General features: G+C 47.2%; 1 protein-coding gene across 1 annotated transcript; it reads right to left on the bottom strand.

Annotated features, from left to right (window-relative positions):
• Positions 1-4218: 4218 nt before the first annotated feature.
• On the bottom strand, positions 4219-17253 carry LOC143927202 (uncharacterized). The gene is made up of 2 exons (XM_077451190.1): positions 15106-17253; positions 4219-14917 (listed from the first exon to the last, which is right to left on the bottom strand). The coding sequence occupies exon 2, from the start codon at positions 7367-7369 to the stop codon at positions 6383-6385; it is 987 nt and encodes a 328-aa protein (XP_077307316.1). The 5' UTR covers positions 7370-14917; positions 15106-17253; the 3' UTR covers positions 4219-6382.
• Between the last annotated feature and the right edge of the window lie 319 nt (positions 17254-17572).

Genomic DNA, 17572 nt, shown 5'->3' with positions numbered 1-17572 from the left:
GATTTCTTCCCTGACCATAGGGATGAAATAACAGACCTCTGTAGCACCCTCTAGTGTGTTGGAGTTGGCAATGTTCGTTTTTTTAGGAAGTGAGGGACTGTGCTGGAGTGGTGACAGGAAGCAGGTAAGTATTTATTGATGATGAGGGTGGGTAGGACAGGTAGTGGAGTGTTTTCTAACTTAATGCAGAGAATGCCATTAAGGTTAAAAAAAAAAACTTTTGACTTGAGGACCACTTTAATAAACACTGGTATATGTCTTCTCTGTATTTTTCTACCTTCTCAAATTGTAAACTATATTTAATAGAGAAAAATAATTTCTAGTGAAGTTGTCCTATTTGTTGTCCACTGGCTATTGTCTATTTTGTGTCTTTTTTTGTCTCTTGATAAATCTTCCCTATGTTTTTACTTTGCAAATCCGTATGCTATGCCCATGGAGTCATTAGAACACGTCAACCACAAGGGCCACAGTCCGAATCCAGCCCTCCAGGCCATTTCATGTAACCCCCCCCCTCCTCGCCTCTGCCTCCAAGTTGCCTCAATGGTCAGCAGCAAAGAGGAAGGAACTCCTCCTAGAGATCCTGCGCTTCTCTGTGCAGGCGCAATACCCCCTCGTCTACGTCTCCCCTGGTCTCAGCATTCAGCAGACTCTGGTAGCGGACTCCAGCCCTCATCCAGTCCTTCTCCAGACCCTGTAACTTTTCTGCTTCCCAGCTCTGCCCCCAAATTTTCCCCAGCAGCAGCATAAGATAAGGGAGGTGCACCGTGACCTAAAGGATGGTGAGGGGACTCTTGACTTCTGATGGTGAGGGGACTCTTGACTTCTGATGGTGAGGGGACTCTTGACTTCTGATGGTAAGGGGACTCTTGACTTTTGATGGTGAGGGGACTCTTGACTTCTGATGGTGAGGGGACTCTTGACTTCTGATGGTGAGGGGACTCTTGACTTCTTATGGTGAGGGGACTCTTGACTTCTGATGGTGAGGGGACTCTTGACTTCTTATGGTGAGGGGACTCTTGACTTCTGATGGTGAGGGGACTCTTGACTTCTGATGGTGAGGGTACTCTTGACTTCTGATGGTGAGGGTACTCTTGACTTCTGATGGTGAGGGGACTCTTGACTTCTGATGGTGAGGGTACTCTTGACTTCTGATGGTGAGGGGACTCTTGACTTCTGATGGTGAGGGTACTCTTGACTTCTGATGGTGAGGGGACTCTTGACTTCTGATGGTGGGGGGGCTCTTGACTTCTGATGGTGAGGGGACTCTTGACTTCTGATGGTGAGGGGACTCTTGACTTCTGATGGTGAGGGGACTCTTGACTTCTGATGGTGAGGGTACTCTTGACTTCTGATGGTGGGGGGGCTCTTGACTTCTGATGGTGAGGGGACTCTTGACTTCTGATGGTGAGGGGACTCTTGACTTCTGATGGTGGGGGGGCTCTTGACTTCTGATGGTGAGGGGACTCTTGACTTCTGATGGTGGGGGGGCTCTTGACATCTGATGTAATGGGGGTGGGGTGTTCTGAACATCTAGCCTTACAGATACAACTGGCCCTTAGAGGACAGCCATAATGCTGATGCCGGCCGAGATGAAATTAAGTTTGATACTTCTCTCCCCTAGAATATCCCCTTTTTAAAAATCTCTCCCTCAAAGCTCCTAACCTCCTCTCAAACATCCCAATATTGGTATATTTGTTCTTATCCTAATAAATTCTCCTTTTTGAGCTGCATAAATACCAAGCCTAGGATAGCAGCTAGCGGCATTGCGGCGAGAATTCCGAGAAATGGGTTTTCTCCACAATTCTACTTCCACTTTCATGTCACATACGACACCTTTCAACATCAAGTCCAAAAAGTTTATAGATTCCTTATTCCTTGAATTGTGAATCGTAAATTATACTCATTCTGATTCATATAGTTGACCCAAACTGAAGCTTCAAGATCATCATCTGCTCTGCACTTTGTTTGATTTACAGTCATAATATGATGAATCAGCACATTGTAATTCTTCTACCTTCTCCTCCATTGCAAGAGAATAAAGAATCGTTACACTTTTTGGTCTTGAATGACTTATCGTTTGGAGCGTCTGGGTTTAGTCCTAGACATAGCTCAGGAGTATTTCTCTTTTCTCCCTCCAGAGAAACTCCAGTTCCCTTACTTCCCTTACCTTCATAAGAGAAACTCCAGTTCCCTTACCTCCCCTACCTTCATAAGAGAAACTCCAGTTCCCTTACCTCCCTTACCTTCATAAGAGAAACTCCAGTTCCCTTACCTCCCTTACCTTCATAAGAGAAACTCCAGTTCCCTTACCTCCCTTACCTTCATAAGAGAAACTCCAGTTCCCTTACCTCCCTTACCTTCATAAGAGAAACTCCAGTTCCCTTACCTTCATAAGAGAAACTCCAGTTCCCTTACCTCCCTTACCTTCATAAGAGAAACTCCAGTTCCCTTACCTCCCTTACCTTCATAAGAGAAACTCCAGTTCCCTTACCTCCCTTACCTTCATAAGAGAAACTCCAGTTCCCTTTCCTCCCTTACCTTCATAAGAGAAACTCCAGTTCCCTTACCTCCCTTACCTTCATAAGAGAAACTCCAGTTCCCTTTCCTCCCTTACCTTCATAAGAGAAACTCCAGTTCCCTTACCTCCCTTACCTTCATAAGAGAAACTCCAGTTCCCTTACCTCCCTTACCTTCATAAGAGAAACTCCAGTTCCCTTACCTTCATAAGAGAAACTCCAGTTCCCTTACCTTCATGTTCCCCATGCCAGGGGTTGGCTCACTTCTGTCCTGGGTCTGATGGCAGGCTTTCTTTAAGGTAGTCCTATTTGCCCAGTTTCATTCTAGACCAGGCTTTCTCAACCTTTTAACCCTAGAGGAACCCCTAAAATAATTTTCAGGTCTCGAGGAACCCTTACTAAAACCAATTCATCAGGGGTCAATAGCAACAATGCCCCTTATATTGGTTGTCAATGGGAAGAATGTTCCCCTTAAAGTGATGCTCAGAATGCCACCCTTAAAGATAGCTAAAGACTAGAATTTGATGGGGCACAGTGAGGCTGCATTTGATGGGCACAGTGGCTGCATTCAATGCGGCACAGAGGCTGCATAAGATGGGGCACAGTGGCAGCATTTGATATGGCACAGTGGCTGCGTTTGATGGGCACAGTGGTTGCTTAAGATGGGCACAGTGGCGGCAATTGATGGGCACAGTGGCTTTGTTTGAGGGTACAGTGGCGGCAATTGATGGGCACAGTGGCTGTGTTTGATGGGCACATTGGCTGCGTTTGATGGCACAGTGGCTGCATTTGATGGCACAGTGGCTGCGTTTGATGGTTACGTTGGCTGCGTTTGATGGGCACAGTGGCAGCATATGATGGCACAGTGGCTGCGTTTGGTGGCACAATGGCTGCATTTGATGGAACAGTGGCAGCATTTGATGGCACAGTGGCTGCGTTTGATGGCACAGTGGCTGCGTTTGATGGCACAGTGGCAGCATATGATGGCACAGTGGCTGCGTTTGATGGCACAGTGACAGCGTTTGATGGCACATTGGCTACGTTTGATGGCACAGTGGCTGCGTTTTATGGCACAGTGGCTGCGTTTGATGGCACGGTGGCTGCGTTTGATGGCACGGTGGCTACGTTTGATGGCACAATGGCTACGTTTGATGGCACAGTGAGGCTGAAATTGATGGGGTTTTTTTTTCATAATTTTTCAGTTTGTTTGCGCCCCCTCAAAGATTTTGAGCACCAGCCGCCACTGCTTTTTATAATAAAATAAGTTTTCAGATGTAAGCTTGTTAATCTTAACAGCTTGTGTTAAATCGCAGCGATATTCCCCATCTGCTTCATAAAAACAATAGCTAAGAACAGGGAAAAAGATCCATAACTTGAGAATATTTCAGTAAAAACTCCGTACTTCAAAAACATCTGCTGCACTCTACACCTTCTTCCATCTATAAACTGATCATTTAAAGTTTATGTCAAACCAAAACTTTATTTTTATTATTGATACCAGGGAGATATCAATGGGGGAAAAGTTGTCAGTCACCCGCAATGCAGGCAGCAATTGGTGCGATGTGTACCGAAGGTGCAGAGAAAATGCACTGCAATGCCAAAGCCACGGGTGAGGTTGCCACTGCTCCTCTGAGACTCTGAAACTCGGGTGCAGGCTGCAAGAGACTCCACCAAAAGGAAAAGCATTCGCACTTCAATGACGTCATCTTTTAAAAAGCTTTATTGAAAACCAGACATACGACACAGGAAACATGTCAGTCCCATCTAAAGACTGCCCTCTACTGACACGTTTCGTCCTTCCCATAGTTCTTGTTCACAGAGATACATGGCCAAGGGAGGGTAGATAAGGAGGCTTTATGAGAGTTCATCCCATGCTGGTTCCTTGGCCTTGGGGCTAAACGCACTGTGCCAAGGACATTGGACTCCATTCACAAAAGCATCTTGCATGCTGTATTTATGTTTTCAGACACATTTTGCCTAAATATTGCATGTAATCCTGAAACTGTCAATTCACTATACTCTTTTGCTGTATTTAAATACCGCAAACAAAGCTAAAAATACATACTGCATTAACAGACATTAAAAGAGATGTATGGGGTGTTTTTTGTCTGTCTCCCCAGCGTCTCTAACACTGAGAACCGAGCGATCAAACACCACTGATCACTCGGTTCTCTGGGCTTCTTGAGCAGAGAGCTGCTGTCTGTCATTCACCATGCTCTGCCCCCCCCCCCCAGTCCCATGCTAGGCTGTGGATGGGGCTCAGGCTCTCAGTGGCTCGCTGAGACGCTGAGCTGGTTAACAGCTCTGTGACATCAGCAAGCTTCAGCCAGCTGTCTGCTGAAAACGGGTCACAGGAGTGCAGAGGGATCCAGAAGTCCAGCCAAATGAGCTTTCCCTGTACTTCTCCTCTAAACCCAATTCACAGAAGGAAATAACTAATGCATGCAGTAATTAAAGTGATTGTAAAGGGAACAATTGTATGTAAAAAAAAAACAACAAAAAATCAAACATGTTATTCGTATCTGCTCTGTGCAGTGCTTTGCACAGAGCAGCCCCGATCCTCCTCGTCGCTGGCACTGTGGACCCCTCCCCCTTTGCCGAGTGCCCCCATAGTAAGCTGCTTTCTGTGGTGGGGGGGGGCACTCATGCATGCTCGCTCCAGGCCCAGCGTCCATAAGACGCAGAGAGAGCAGCTTGGCCCTTGCTCCCGCCTCACTGGCTGTGACTGACAGCAGTGGAAGCCGATGTCCCCTGCACCTCAGCCAATTAGGAGGGAGAGATCTGGGACAGCCTCCGGTCTCATGCACATTGCTGGATCGAGATCGGGCTTAGGTAAGAATCTGGGGGGGGGGGGGGAGGGGCTGAGGGGGGAGTTGCACACTGAAGGTTTGGATTGACCCACAGGTGTCTATATTATATGGATTGATGGCGTGATGTCTAGCGGTCTGACGCTCGCTGTTTCAAAGTAAGACCTGGTTTGCATACATCAGCACCGTTCAGTCCAATAGACAATGGTTGTCTGACAGTGAGGCCTTGCCCGCATATGCCTCCATCATTCTGACAAACAGAGCATAATTTTGACGTCTGGCGCACAAATACTTTCCATTCATCACAGCGAGGCTTGAACCGCGTGCGCCAGCGCCATTTTGTCTGATCGGAAGTGTTTACAGCACATCCAATACACTATGAACGCACCACGGGTTCGCGTCTCGTTTTGAGGTCACATTATCTATTTAAACGTCATGACAGGTGCAGACCCACACCCTAGATGATGTCTGCTTAGACGAAACGCGTCGGTACGAGCCTTGCCAATGTCACTGCATAATCCTTCAGTTATTCCTACAAGCGCTTTTAAATCTACTCAAATGTGAGTGTTCCTAATTTTTAATAAATACTCTTTTTTTTTTGCCAACGATATCACACTATGTGGAACCTTTTTTTCATTTTCTGGTTACATGGTGTGAATACACGGGAACGATTCGGCCCACCCCTCTCTGAGACAATCTATCGGGTCACTGTTGCTGTGAACTATTCGAAGCCAGAGGTTCCAGATGTTGAGGTTTCCAACCCATTGGTGCGTGGTCACCACAAGCCTTGAAGACTCGGGGGGTGTTTGCTCTTTTGAGTCCACTGACTCCAGTGAGCCTTCTTGTTGCTGGTGGTGGTTATTTTCCAAATCTACCCTCCTCACCCGTCCTCCCACTGATGTCCTAAGAATGTTATCCAACTGTCAGGATTAACTTTAACACCCAATCTTCACCTGTGGACTTATATTTTTTGTATATATTCATTTTATATATATTTTGTAATAATTGGAAGTCACACTAACGAAGCCTAAGATAGGCTCTGATGGGCATTCTTGAATGTTAGGGGAGGCTCTGATGGGCACTCTTGGATGTAAGGGGAGACTGATGGGCACTTTTGAATGTAAGGGGAGACTTTGATGGGCACTCTTGAATGTAAGGGGAGACTGATGGGCACTCTTGGATGTAAGAGGAGGCTCTGATGGGCACTCTTGAATGTAAGGGGAGACTGATGGGCACTCTTGGATGTGAGGGGAGACTGATGGGCACTTTTGAATGTAAGGGGAGACTCTGATGGGCACTCTTGAATGTAAGGGGAGACTGATGGGCACTCTTGAATGTAAGGGGAGACTTTGATGGGCACTCTTGAATGTAAGGGGAGACTTTGATGGGCACTCTTGAATGTAAGTGGAGACTGATGGGCACTCTTGGATGTAAGAGGAGGCTCTGATGGGCACTCTTGAATGTAAGGGGAGACTGATGGGCACTCTTGGATGTGAGGGGAGACTGATGGGCACTTTTGAATGTAAGGGGAGACTCTGATGGGCACTCTTGAATGTAAGGGGAGACTGATGGGCACTCTTGAATGTAAGGGGAGACTGATGGGCACTCTTGATTGTAAGGGGAGACTGATGGGCACTCTTGAATGTGAGGGGAGACTGATGGGCACTCTTGAATGTAAGGGGAGACTGATGGGCACTCTTGGATGTAAGAGGAGACTCTGATGGGCACTCCTGAATGTAAGGGGAGACTGATGGGCACTCCTGGATCTAAGGGGAGACTCTGGTGGGTACTCTTGAATGTAAGGGCGGACTCTGATGGGCACTCCTGTTCTAAGGGAGGACTCTGATGGGCTTTCCTGGATGTAAAGGAAAATTCTGATGGGCTCTCCTGGATATAAGGGGGGGTGGGGCTGATTTTCTTCGGTCTGCAAAGACTTGTAAGACACACGGTGGGCCTTGAAGAGTTTGTAGACCCCTGACCTAACCAAACACCCGTTTTGTTGCGACAGCTCCTTTTGTGCCCCCTGCCTGGAAAATAATGTACCATCCTCCGCAGTCTGATATGGATTTCTCCGAGTAACGCAGAACTTGCAGCATAGAGAGTTTTAGAAAGTCACATTGAATGGATTAGGCAGCAACAAAAGATCAGCCGACGTCTTTCATCCTTGAGAAGTTCATCTAGTTGTCGGTGTTTGTACCCTGATCTCCGGCAGCCAACAGCCTTTTGATCTGCTGCTTATAAAGCGTGGTATTGATTGAGGGATAATGCTGGATGCCACGGATGTTCATGCATTTGCTGATGTTTGAAATCTGAATGTACTGGAGTCAGCTTTCGGAATTTGCTGCTGGCGCTTTTTTATTTTTTTACATTTGAACTTAAAAATAAAAAGATATAACGATGGAGGGAAGTGCGTGAATAGCAGGTTGCTTTAACCGGATGTTTTGTTCCAAAATGTAAGGAGAAAACAGAAAGTGTTTTCAGGGAGCGCAGGTTCTGCGGGGTTCATTGTCATGTTAGTCTTGGAATGATTCTGCAGTAGCCTTCATTTTGCTGTACCATATTTTCATTACTGTATTCCATATAAGATGTCAAATCTACCTGTGCGGCCTGCCTGTTCAACAGCTGCTGAGATAAAATATCTGACACACGGGGGGTGCGCATTGTGTTCATAGCTGCCACAATTACGAAAAAATGTCCGCAGTTTTTTTTTTTTTTTTGCTATGCATCAATCAAGTCATTGTAGGTGGAGAATGCACTTTTACTAGTTGCAGATTTTGGGCGTGCTACACACGGCCAAAAAAATGTCATTGTTGTACATAGGACGTGTGTAGCACGCCCACTCTATCTTGTCCTGCTTCTGGGACCTCCTTCCACTATACAGCAATTGTTGGCTTTAATCAAAGCTGGCATTACTGTATACTCAGAGGTGTTGGCAGCTGCAGCTGTCAGACTCAGTGTTTATAAAAAATAAAAATAAAAAACACCCTTACAGGGATTAGATAAAGTTACATTTGTATCATTTATCTGTAGAGCGAAAGGGATGAAATTAGATCTGCAAATAATGTCAGTTAACCACTTAAAGCGGAGGTCCACCCTAAAGTGGACCTTCCGCTCATCGGAACCCTCCCCCCCCTCCGGCGCCACAATTGCCACCTTTCAGGGGGGAGGGGGGTGCAGGTACCTGTACAATACAGGTATCTGCACCCACTTCCGGGATAGCTCTCTGCAGAAAGGGGCGTAGATTACGCCCCTTTCCGAAAGTCCCCCCGCTGCCTGCTGGGAAACACACAGATCCCAGAGGCAGCGGGGACCGTCCTCATTGCGCAGCGTGACTCGCGCATGCGCAGTAGGGAACCGGGAAATTAAGCCGAAAGGCTCCACTTCCTGATTCCCATACCCCAAGATGGCGGCGGCAGCACTCGAGAGACGATCGAGAGATCGGCTTCGGGTGCCGACATCGCGCGCGCGCTGGACAGGTAAGTGTCACTATTTTAAAAGTCAGCAGCTGCAGTATTTGTAGCTGCTGGCTTTTAAAAAAAAAAAAAAAAAAAAAAAAAAAACGCGGAACTCCCAGCGGACTCCCACTTTAAGCCCCGGACCAATTTGCAGCCAAAAGGACCTAGCCCCTTTTTGCGATTCGGCACTGCGTCACTTTAACTGACAATTGCGCGGTCGTGGCGACGTGGCTCCCAAACAAAATTGGCGTCCTTTTTTTTCCCCACAAATAGAGCTTTCTTTTGGTGGTATTTGATCACCTCTGCGGTTTTTATTTTTCGCGTTATAAACAAAAATAGAGCGACAATTTTGAAAAAAAAATCAATTTTTTAACTTTTTGCTATAAATACCCCCCAAAAAATATATAAAAAAACATTTTTTTTCCTCAGTTTAGGCCGATACGTATTCTTCTACATATTTTTGGTAAAAAAAAAAATCATAATTAGCGATTATTGATTGGTTTGCGCAAACGTTATAGCGTTTACAAAATAGGGGATAGTTTTATAGCATTTTTATTAATATTCTTTTCTTTACTAGTATTGGCGGCGATCAGCGATTTTTATTGTGACTGCGACATTATGACGGACACAACAGAAATTTGTGGGACCATTGTCATTTATACAGCAATCAGTGCTATTTAAATGCACCGATTCCTATGTAAATGACACTGGCAGTGAAGGAGTTAACCACTAGGGGGCAGTGTAGGGGTTATGTATGACGTTATGTGTGTTTTTTTATTGTAGGGGGGGAGTGGCCTGGCATGTGACGTCACTGATTGCCCTTCCCTATAAAAGGGAACAGATGATCGGTGACAGCCACAGTAGAAAGCACGGGGAGAGGTTGGTTACTTCAGCTCTGTGACCCGATCGCAGGACACCAGCGGCGATCGGGTCCGCTGGTCCCACGGCCACGGAGCTCAGGACCGGGTCGGGAACGTGCCGCCGGCAGCGCGCTCCCGACCCACAGCTGGGCACTTAAAAAGAAACGTACAGGTACGTGCTTGTGCCCAGCTGTGCCATTCTGCCGACATATATGTGCAGGAGGCCGTCCTTAAGTGGTTAAAGCAACCCTACAATTAAAAAAAAAAAAAATTTTTTTTTAATAAAATGTTCTCCTGTTAAAAGAGAATTTATTTTATTTTTTTTCATATTTCTACTTACCTAGGTGGATATATCGGTCCGATGCTGCATCTGTCCTCCCCGGCCCCTCTAACACTGAGAACCGAGCGATCGAACATTGTAGATCGAGCAGAGAGCTGGTGACTGTCAGTCACAGCTCTCACCCTGCTCCACCCTGCGCAAACACTGGAGCTCTGGGATGTGGAGGGGGGTGGGAGCGGCCGGCTTGCTGAGAGGCTGAGCCAGGTATCGGTCCAGGGATCTGGGCAGATCCCAACACCATGGTCGTGATGACGCCAAGCCTAGACTTCAGCCTGCTGTCTGCTGAAAATGGGTCACAGGTGTGCAGAGTGAACTGCACTCCTGTGATCCATAGAAGCACAGCCAAATGAGCTTTTCCCCCTAATTCTCCCTTAATAAACTCTAATCAGCTCTAAGTAACACTCCTCCCCTCTTCAACTTCCTCCTGCTTTTTTTCTATTTTATTAACTATTATATATATATATAGCACAACCTTGGATTATGAGCATAATCCGCTACAGGAGAATGCTTGTAATCCAAAGCACTCGCATATCAAAGCGAGTTTCCCCATAGAAGTTAACAAATATAATTTGTTCCACATTGACTTCTATTGCATGCAATACCGCATGTGGCCAGAGGTGTGGGGGGGGCGCCGGAGAGACTTGGAAATACTCTGAGACCGAGTATTTACGAACGGCTCCGAGTGCCACTGGTGCCCCTGCACCTCTGGTCAAATGCGGTACTGTATACCGCAGAGGCTTGATTCCTGCTTGTTTTGCAAGACATCACTCACAAACCAAGTCAGGATATTTTAAAAAGAATTGCTCGTATTACCAAATGCTCATTAACCGCGTTACTCGCAATCCAAGGTTCCACTGTATATATTATTTGAATAACATATAACATAGTACAGGTGCAGAGCATACAACATAGCGTATGCAACACACGCCTGCCCCAGAAGACATCGTGTCCGGCGCGTTTTGTCAGATGGAGCTACATGTTTACACCATCACATTCCCCGAAAGTGAAGCCAAACCGGTCCTAATTTTTTACTGTGCAGGGACTTTTCGCTTACATGTTAAGTGCATTGCCCATCGGGTTTCTACACTATTTAAAGGCTTTGGTCTCCCGTTTCGTCCCTAACATATACTGACATGGTAGAGGTTGATGGAGATACCTGTGGCCAATTCTGTCTCTTCTCAGTGGTGCATCCTGCTGAGAACCAGGAACCTTACCTTTGGGTGACCGATATTTCCACTTGCCATATATAACTTTTCTATAGTGGGCGAGTCATACATTTTCGGTAAGCCTTCACTCGTGACCATATGGTGGTGGAGATCTTCTTTGGATAAACTATTTCAATGTTCTCAGACACTTTGAAATTTGAATGATTCACAGCGGACTGTTTTCACTTGTGGATTGGACGACTATTCTGGTTTTTGTGGGATTTTTTTTATTTTTTCTTGATTTATACACAATATAAAAGCATGTTGTGGTTACTACGGCGTTCGCAGCTTTGCTTGTTCATTTCATAAAAGTTTTCTTTACAAGAGCGGTTTCTGTCTTTGTGACATTTTTCTTAAATCAATTTATGGGGGCAGTTCTCCCACCGCTATCAACGTACGGGGGCAGTTCTCCCACTTTTATCAAAGTACGGGGGCAGTTCTCAGACTGCTATCAACGTACGGGGGCAGTTCTCAGACTGCTATCAACGTACGGAGGCAGTTCTCCCACCGCTATCAACGTACGGGGGAAGTTCTCAGACTGCCATCAACGTACGGGGGAAGTTCTCCCACCGCTATCAACGTACGGGGGCAGTTCTCCTACTTTTATCAATGTACGGGGGCAGTTCTCCCACTGCTATCAACGTACGGGGCAGTTCTCCCACTGCTATCAACGTACGGGGTAAGTTCTCAGACTGCTATCAACGTACGGAGGAAGTTCTCCCACCGCTATCAACGTACGGGGGAAGTTCTCCCACCGCTATCAACGTACGGGGGCAGTTCTCTCACCGCTATCAACATACAGGGGCAGTTCTCTCACCGCTATCAACGTACGGGGGCAGTTCTCCTACTTTTATCAATGTACGGGGGCAGTTCTCCCACTGCTATCAACGTACGGGGCAGTTCTCCCACCGCTATCAACGTACGGGGGAAGTTCTCCCACTGCTATCAACGTACGGGGGAAGTTCTCAGACTGCTATCAACGTACAGGGGCAGTTCTCCCACCGCTATCAATGTACGGGGAAGTTCTCCCACTGCTATCAATGTACAGGGGCAGTTCTCCCACCGCTATCAACGTACAGGGGCAGTTCTCCCACCGCTATCAACGTACGGGGGCAGTTCTCCCACCGCTATCAACGTACGGGGGCAGTTCTCCCACCGCTATCAATGTACGGGGAAGTTCTCCCACTGCTATCAATGTACAGGGGCAGTTCTCCCACCGCTATCAACGTACAGGGGCAGTTCTCCCACCGCTATCAACGTACGGGGGCAGTTCTCCCACCGCTATCAACGTACGGGGGCAGTTCTCCCACCGCTATCAATGTACGGGGAAGTTCTCCCACTGCTATCAATGTACGGGGGAAGTTCTCCCACTGACCTCCAAAAAACGGTGGCACTTCTATCACTGACTTCCAACATAAGAGGACACTCCTATCCATCACCAATGCCAAGATGGAAGTTCTCACACCGATGTAAAGAGGTGGTTATCCACCGACTTCCAATCAGGTCTGCCGTTAGAAATCCCGGGAGCCCAGTACAGCCTAGCTGACCTGCACTCCACCCGGAAACTGTCCCCTGTAGCACCTGGCAGGAGGGAGAGAAGAAACTGTAAGCACTGCTGGTGGGGCACATTGGGGGCCTGGCCGCAGGGGGAAGGTGCTTATCTACAGGAGGGGTAATGGTGCAGTGGGGGGGGGGGGCATTTACTAGCACAGATTCTGTGTATGGCTCTCCCTACAGCAGCTGAAAGACAGCTCCTCCTCCTCTCCCTCCTGCTTGCTTTCAGCTGTTGTAGGGAGAGGCATACGGGGGATTGGTTCCTATAATTGCCCCCCCCCCTGCTGCACTGATCACCCCCTCCTGTCCATGATTGGATTCCCCCTTTACCCAGCTGCATGGCCCTCCCCCCCCCCAGTATGCATCCCCCTTTCCTCACAGCTCCATCGCCTCTCCCTCCTACCAGTTTCAGTTGGTGCAGCAGGGGGGGGAGGCTACAGGGAATCTGTTATAGTAAATGCCCCCCCTTCTCCCTGCACCAATCCCCCCTCCTGTAGATAATCTCCTTCCCCCAGCTGCTGGGCAAGTTCTTGTAATTACACCCACTGCATCAATCACCCCCCCCCCCCCCCCCCCCCATCCATGACACGATTCCTCCTGCCAACCCCAGCCCCCTGGCTGAACTGCTGGGGTCTGGGCCCCATACAGGAGGAACCAGCGGTACCCCTTTTTCAGCGTCCCCTGCCTCCAATGTAACGTGGCATATTTCCTTCATACTAAAAATACAGAGAAAGGCCTTTTATAGAGGAAAGAAGAATGACGGCTGCTCTACAGAAGTGAGCACTGATTCTCGGTTAGTGAGCTAAGACTTGGGGGGGGGGGGGGGGGGGCAGAACGGCTAAATAGAAGCAATTTACCTGATAGGGCAAAGGGATCAGTTACTGCACATTACAGTTTATTGTACAGCTGCTTTCAAATCAGATGTAGCCGAGAACACATTTTAAAAATTCACAAAACTGCTCATTAAATATCTGAAAGCTGGTAGTTCTGAAAAGGTTCATGTAGACGAGTTGCAGCGGTTTTGGCACTTTCCTTTTACATAAAAGTCAGACAGTCAGACACAAGGCAGCCTTTTACTTTGCCAGGCCGGTCGCTCCGAAGACTCGCGGCTTTCCGATGACATTATTAAAAGGTAATATTAATGAGGTATTGGGAATAGAGTGCATCCCGCCTCAATGTCGCCACCCGCGCCGAGTGATTGGGCGGAATGTGAACCAAACGACTACCTCTGTAGTATAAAGGCGCGACTGATGACAAGGAAAGGTGCGTCATAGTCTACAGAACAATCATCAAAGTGCAGCAACCAATCAAAACCCATCGTTCCAGGACCGGACTCGAGCAAAGAGAAATTTGGTTGCTCTGCTCTTCGGTTCGGCTTGATTGGTGGGTTCTGTAATGTGAAGTGGTGTCTGTGAAATGTGGGACCAGATTATTGCACACAGGAACATCCTAATATAACTGAGGAATAAACACAGTAAAACAAATTAGTCTAGGCAACAAATAAATGATATCATGGGGCCCATAGGTAAAAACAAAACAAAAAGGAAGGAGTAGGGCACAATTGTTCTTAAATTACACTACGCTGAACTGGCCCTCGACTCTAGGTGGGCCGGTGGGCAACATGGTACATAAGAAATGGTGATTTATTTTTATTTTTTTTATTGACATGTGGAGCAAGGAGTCTCTTCTGTAAAACATTCAGGCTGGGATCACACAATTGCACATTGGATTCTCCACATCCAATTCGCAATACCCTGTTTCCCCGAAAATAAGACCTAGCATGATTGTCGTTGATGGCTGCAATATAAGCCCTACCCCCCAAATAAGCCCTACCCTGTTTCCCCAAAAATAAGCCCTACCCTGACAATAAGACCTACAAGGAATTTAACTAGGGCTTATTTGGGGGGTAGGGCTTATATTGCAGCCATCGCCGACAATCACGCTAGGTCTTATTTTCAGGGAAACAGGGTAGCAGGAGATCTTAACCAGCTCTCTATGGAGCCGTTCAACATATATCCGCTGCAGGTCCGATGCGAATTTGCACAGGAGTCTGTTTCAGGCCCAAATTCAGCCAAAAATTCAGACTGAAAACGGTAAACGGGGACGGATTGCTGGGAGACACATCGGTGTTAGGTGTGAACCCAGCATCAGCCTTGTTGTCCACTAGTAGGGCCAAAAACCTGGGCAAACCGAGTTGAGGCTTGGGCGGCCTTGAAACATATAGCCCTGGATATGTCTTTTTTTTTGGGGGGGGGGGGGTACTACATGTTTCAAGGCCACCCAAGCCTCTTTGTCAAGCCAATTTGGTTGGCATGGAGTCTCTTCTGGAAGACTTGCAGCCTTGTTGTCCACATGTAGAGCCATAAACCTGGGCAAACCGAGTTGGCTTGAGAAAGAGGCTTGGGCGGCTTTGAAACATATAGCCCTGGATATGTCTTTTTGGGGGGGAGGTACTAGATGTTTCAAGGCCGCCCAAGCCTCTTTGTCAAGACAATTTGGTTGGCATGGAGTCTCTTCTGTAAGACTTGCAACCTTGTTGTCCACATGTAGGGCCATAAACCAGGGCCAACTGAGTTGGCTTGAGAAAGAGGCTTGGGCGGCTTTGAAACATATAGCCCTGGATATGTCTTTTTGGGGGGGAGGTACTAGATGTTTCAAGGCCGCCCAAGCCTCTTTGTCAAGACAATTTGGTTGGCATGGAGTCTCTTCTGTAAGACTTGCAACCTTGTTGTCCACATGTAGGGCCATAAACCAGGGCCAACTGAGTTGGCTTGAGAAAGAGGCTTGGACGGCTTTGAAACATATAGCCCTGGATATGTCTTTTTTTTGGAGGGGGGGGGGTACTACATGTTTCAAGGCCACCCAAGCCTCTTTGTCAAAACAATTTGGTTGGCATGGAGTCTCTTCTGTAAGACTTGCAGCCTTGTTGTCCACATGTAGGGCCATAAACCAGGGCCAACTGAGTTGGCTTAAGAAAGAGGCTTGGGAAGCTTTGAAACATGTAGCCCTCCTGATGTCACTTCCAGACTCATTTTGGATTCAGAATAGGCTGAAAGTAATAGCAGGGGGCAGGCTACAGGTTTCAAGGCGGCCCAAGCCTCTTTTTCAAGCCAACTCAGTTGACCCTGCTTCACGCTCCACATGCCAGAGCCAGCTGTTGACCGTTGTGAACAAAAGCTCAAATTTCGTATGTACCATATTACCCATCAACACCATCTAGTGTGTTTGCTAATACCAAGGTGTCCTGCTATGCTGGAGATAACCATCAGATGCCCTAACTTATTGATGAGTGAGTTCTTCTGTTTATGTAAGTTGGAAATTGTCCTTCGCTCCAATAAATCAATTTTATATTACACTTAGATCGCGCCCTCTCCTCTCTATCTGTTCCCTCAGAGCCACTCCAGTCTCTGAAGAGGAGCTCATGGGTCCTTAGATCAAAAGTGTGCATTTGTTCAAAATGTGTGCATTGACTCAAAGTCAATGCAGGCTGATGGGTAGCATGGTACATACAATATGGGGGCTTTTATTAATTAGATATCTATCTATCACCTTGGTGTCCACAGGTAGAGCCAAAAACCAGGTCCAACCAACTTGGCTTGACAAAAGGCTTGGGTGGCCTTGAAATATGTTGCACCCTCCTGATGTCACTTCCGGTCTGCACACCCATCCCAAAGAAGTCCGACAGTGATCTCTTTGGTTTCGGTTTCCACCATCACATCTGTTTATTAGCCGTACTTGTGGAGAACAAGGCGGAAAATTTTACAGAAGAGACTCCATGCGTCACCTGCCAGAGCCAGCTGCTGACCGTGGTGATGTATAAAAAGAGCAATTTGTTAGGTACCACGTTATCCTTCAGCTCCCCTAGTGTTTGCTTGGACCAAGGTGTCCCGTTATGCTTAAAATTACCACCAGAGGCCCTAATTTATTGAGTTCTTTCAATGGTTATGTAAATTACACTTAGACAGCGCCCTCTTTTCTTTCACTCAAATAAATACGTTTTATATTACACTTAGCTCACACTCTCGCTCTGTTCTCTTAGAGCCACTTCAATCTCTAAGGAGGCGCTGCATCAAGTGTCTGAGGCCAGCAAGAAGTCACCCCAGATGCTTCAACTGAACTTATGGACTTTTTTCTGAACACTTTATAGACACACAACACTCATTGCGCCATATACCCCCCCCCCTTCTATGAATGGCTGTTCATTGCCTAGGAAGTCGATCTTGCTCAGCAGAAAGAAGATGAGGCGTTGTTCGTTAACGTCTGTGCAGGCTTCAAAACGAGACCAGAGCAGGAAGAAGACGTCATTTGGTTGGCGAAAAGACCTCACAAGAACATTACAGATCCTGGGAAGCCATTGTTAAAGAATTACAAATGTTATAACTGAAAAAAAAAAGGTGAAAACTGCGTGTCTGACGACATCAAAGGTAGTGCGCATGAGTAGAGAATGAAGGCAGGGTCATAATGCCACAGTCCACAAAGTGACAACTCCTTGCCCAGAAAGTTCCGGTTTCCTTTTATAACTTACTGTTCTTTTTAAACTGAGACACCAAACTCAGCACTTGTTCGGAGGCTTCGATGTATTTCATCCTGAGATAATTAGAACTGTTGGCGCTGGTGTTCTCCAGAAAGTAGCGATAGTTCACCATCATGCCGCAGGAAGAGGTGGCTCCTCGGGGGCTGATATCCGCCATCCAGTTCAGTCTCCACATAACCGCCCCGTTCTGCAGGTGAAAGTTAGCTACGGGGTTCAAGGCAAAACCGCGGTGCTTCTCTCCGTACAAGTACCAAGCACAGAGTCTCATCATGGGATCCTCTAAGGCCTTCACCAGTCTTTC

Source organism: Lithobates pipiens, unplaced genomic scaffold (genome assembly GCF_037356315.1).
Source record: "Lithobates pipiens isolate NorthernLeopardFrog02 unplaced genomic scaffold, aLitPip1_a1.2 Scaffold_10, whole genome shotgun sequence".
NCBI classification, from domain to species: domain Eukaryota; kingdom Metazoa; phylum Chordata; class Amphibia; order Anura; family Ranidae; genus Lithobates; species Lithobates pipiens.
Note: the sequence above shows the minus strand (reverse complement) of the source record. Positions and strands in the feature narration are given on the sequence as shown.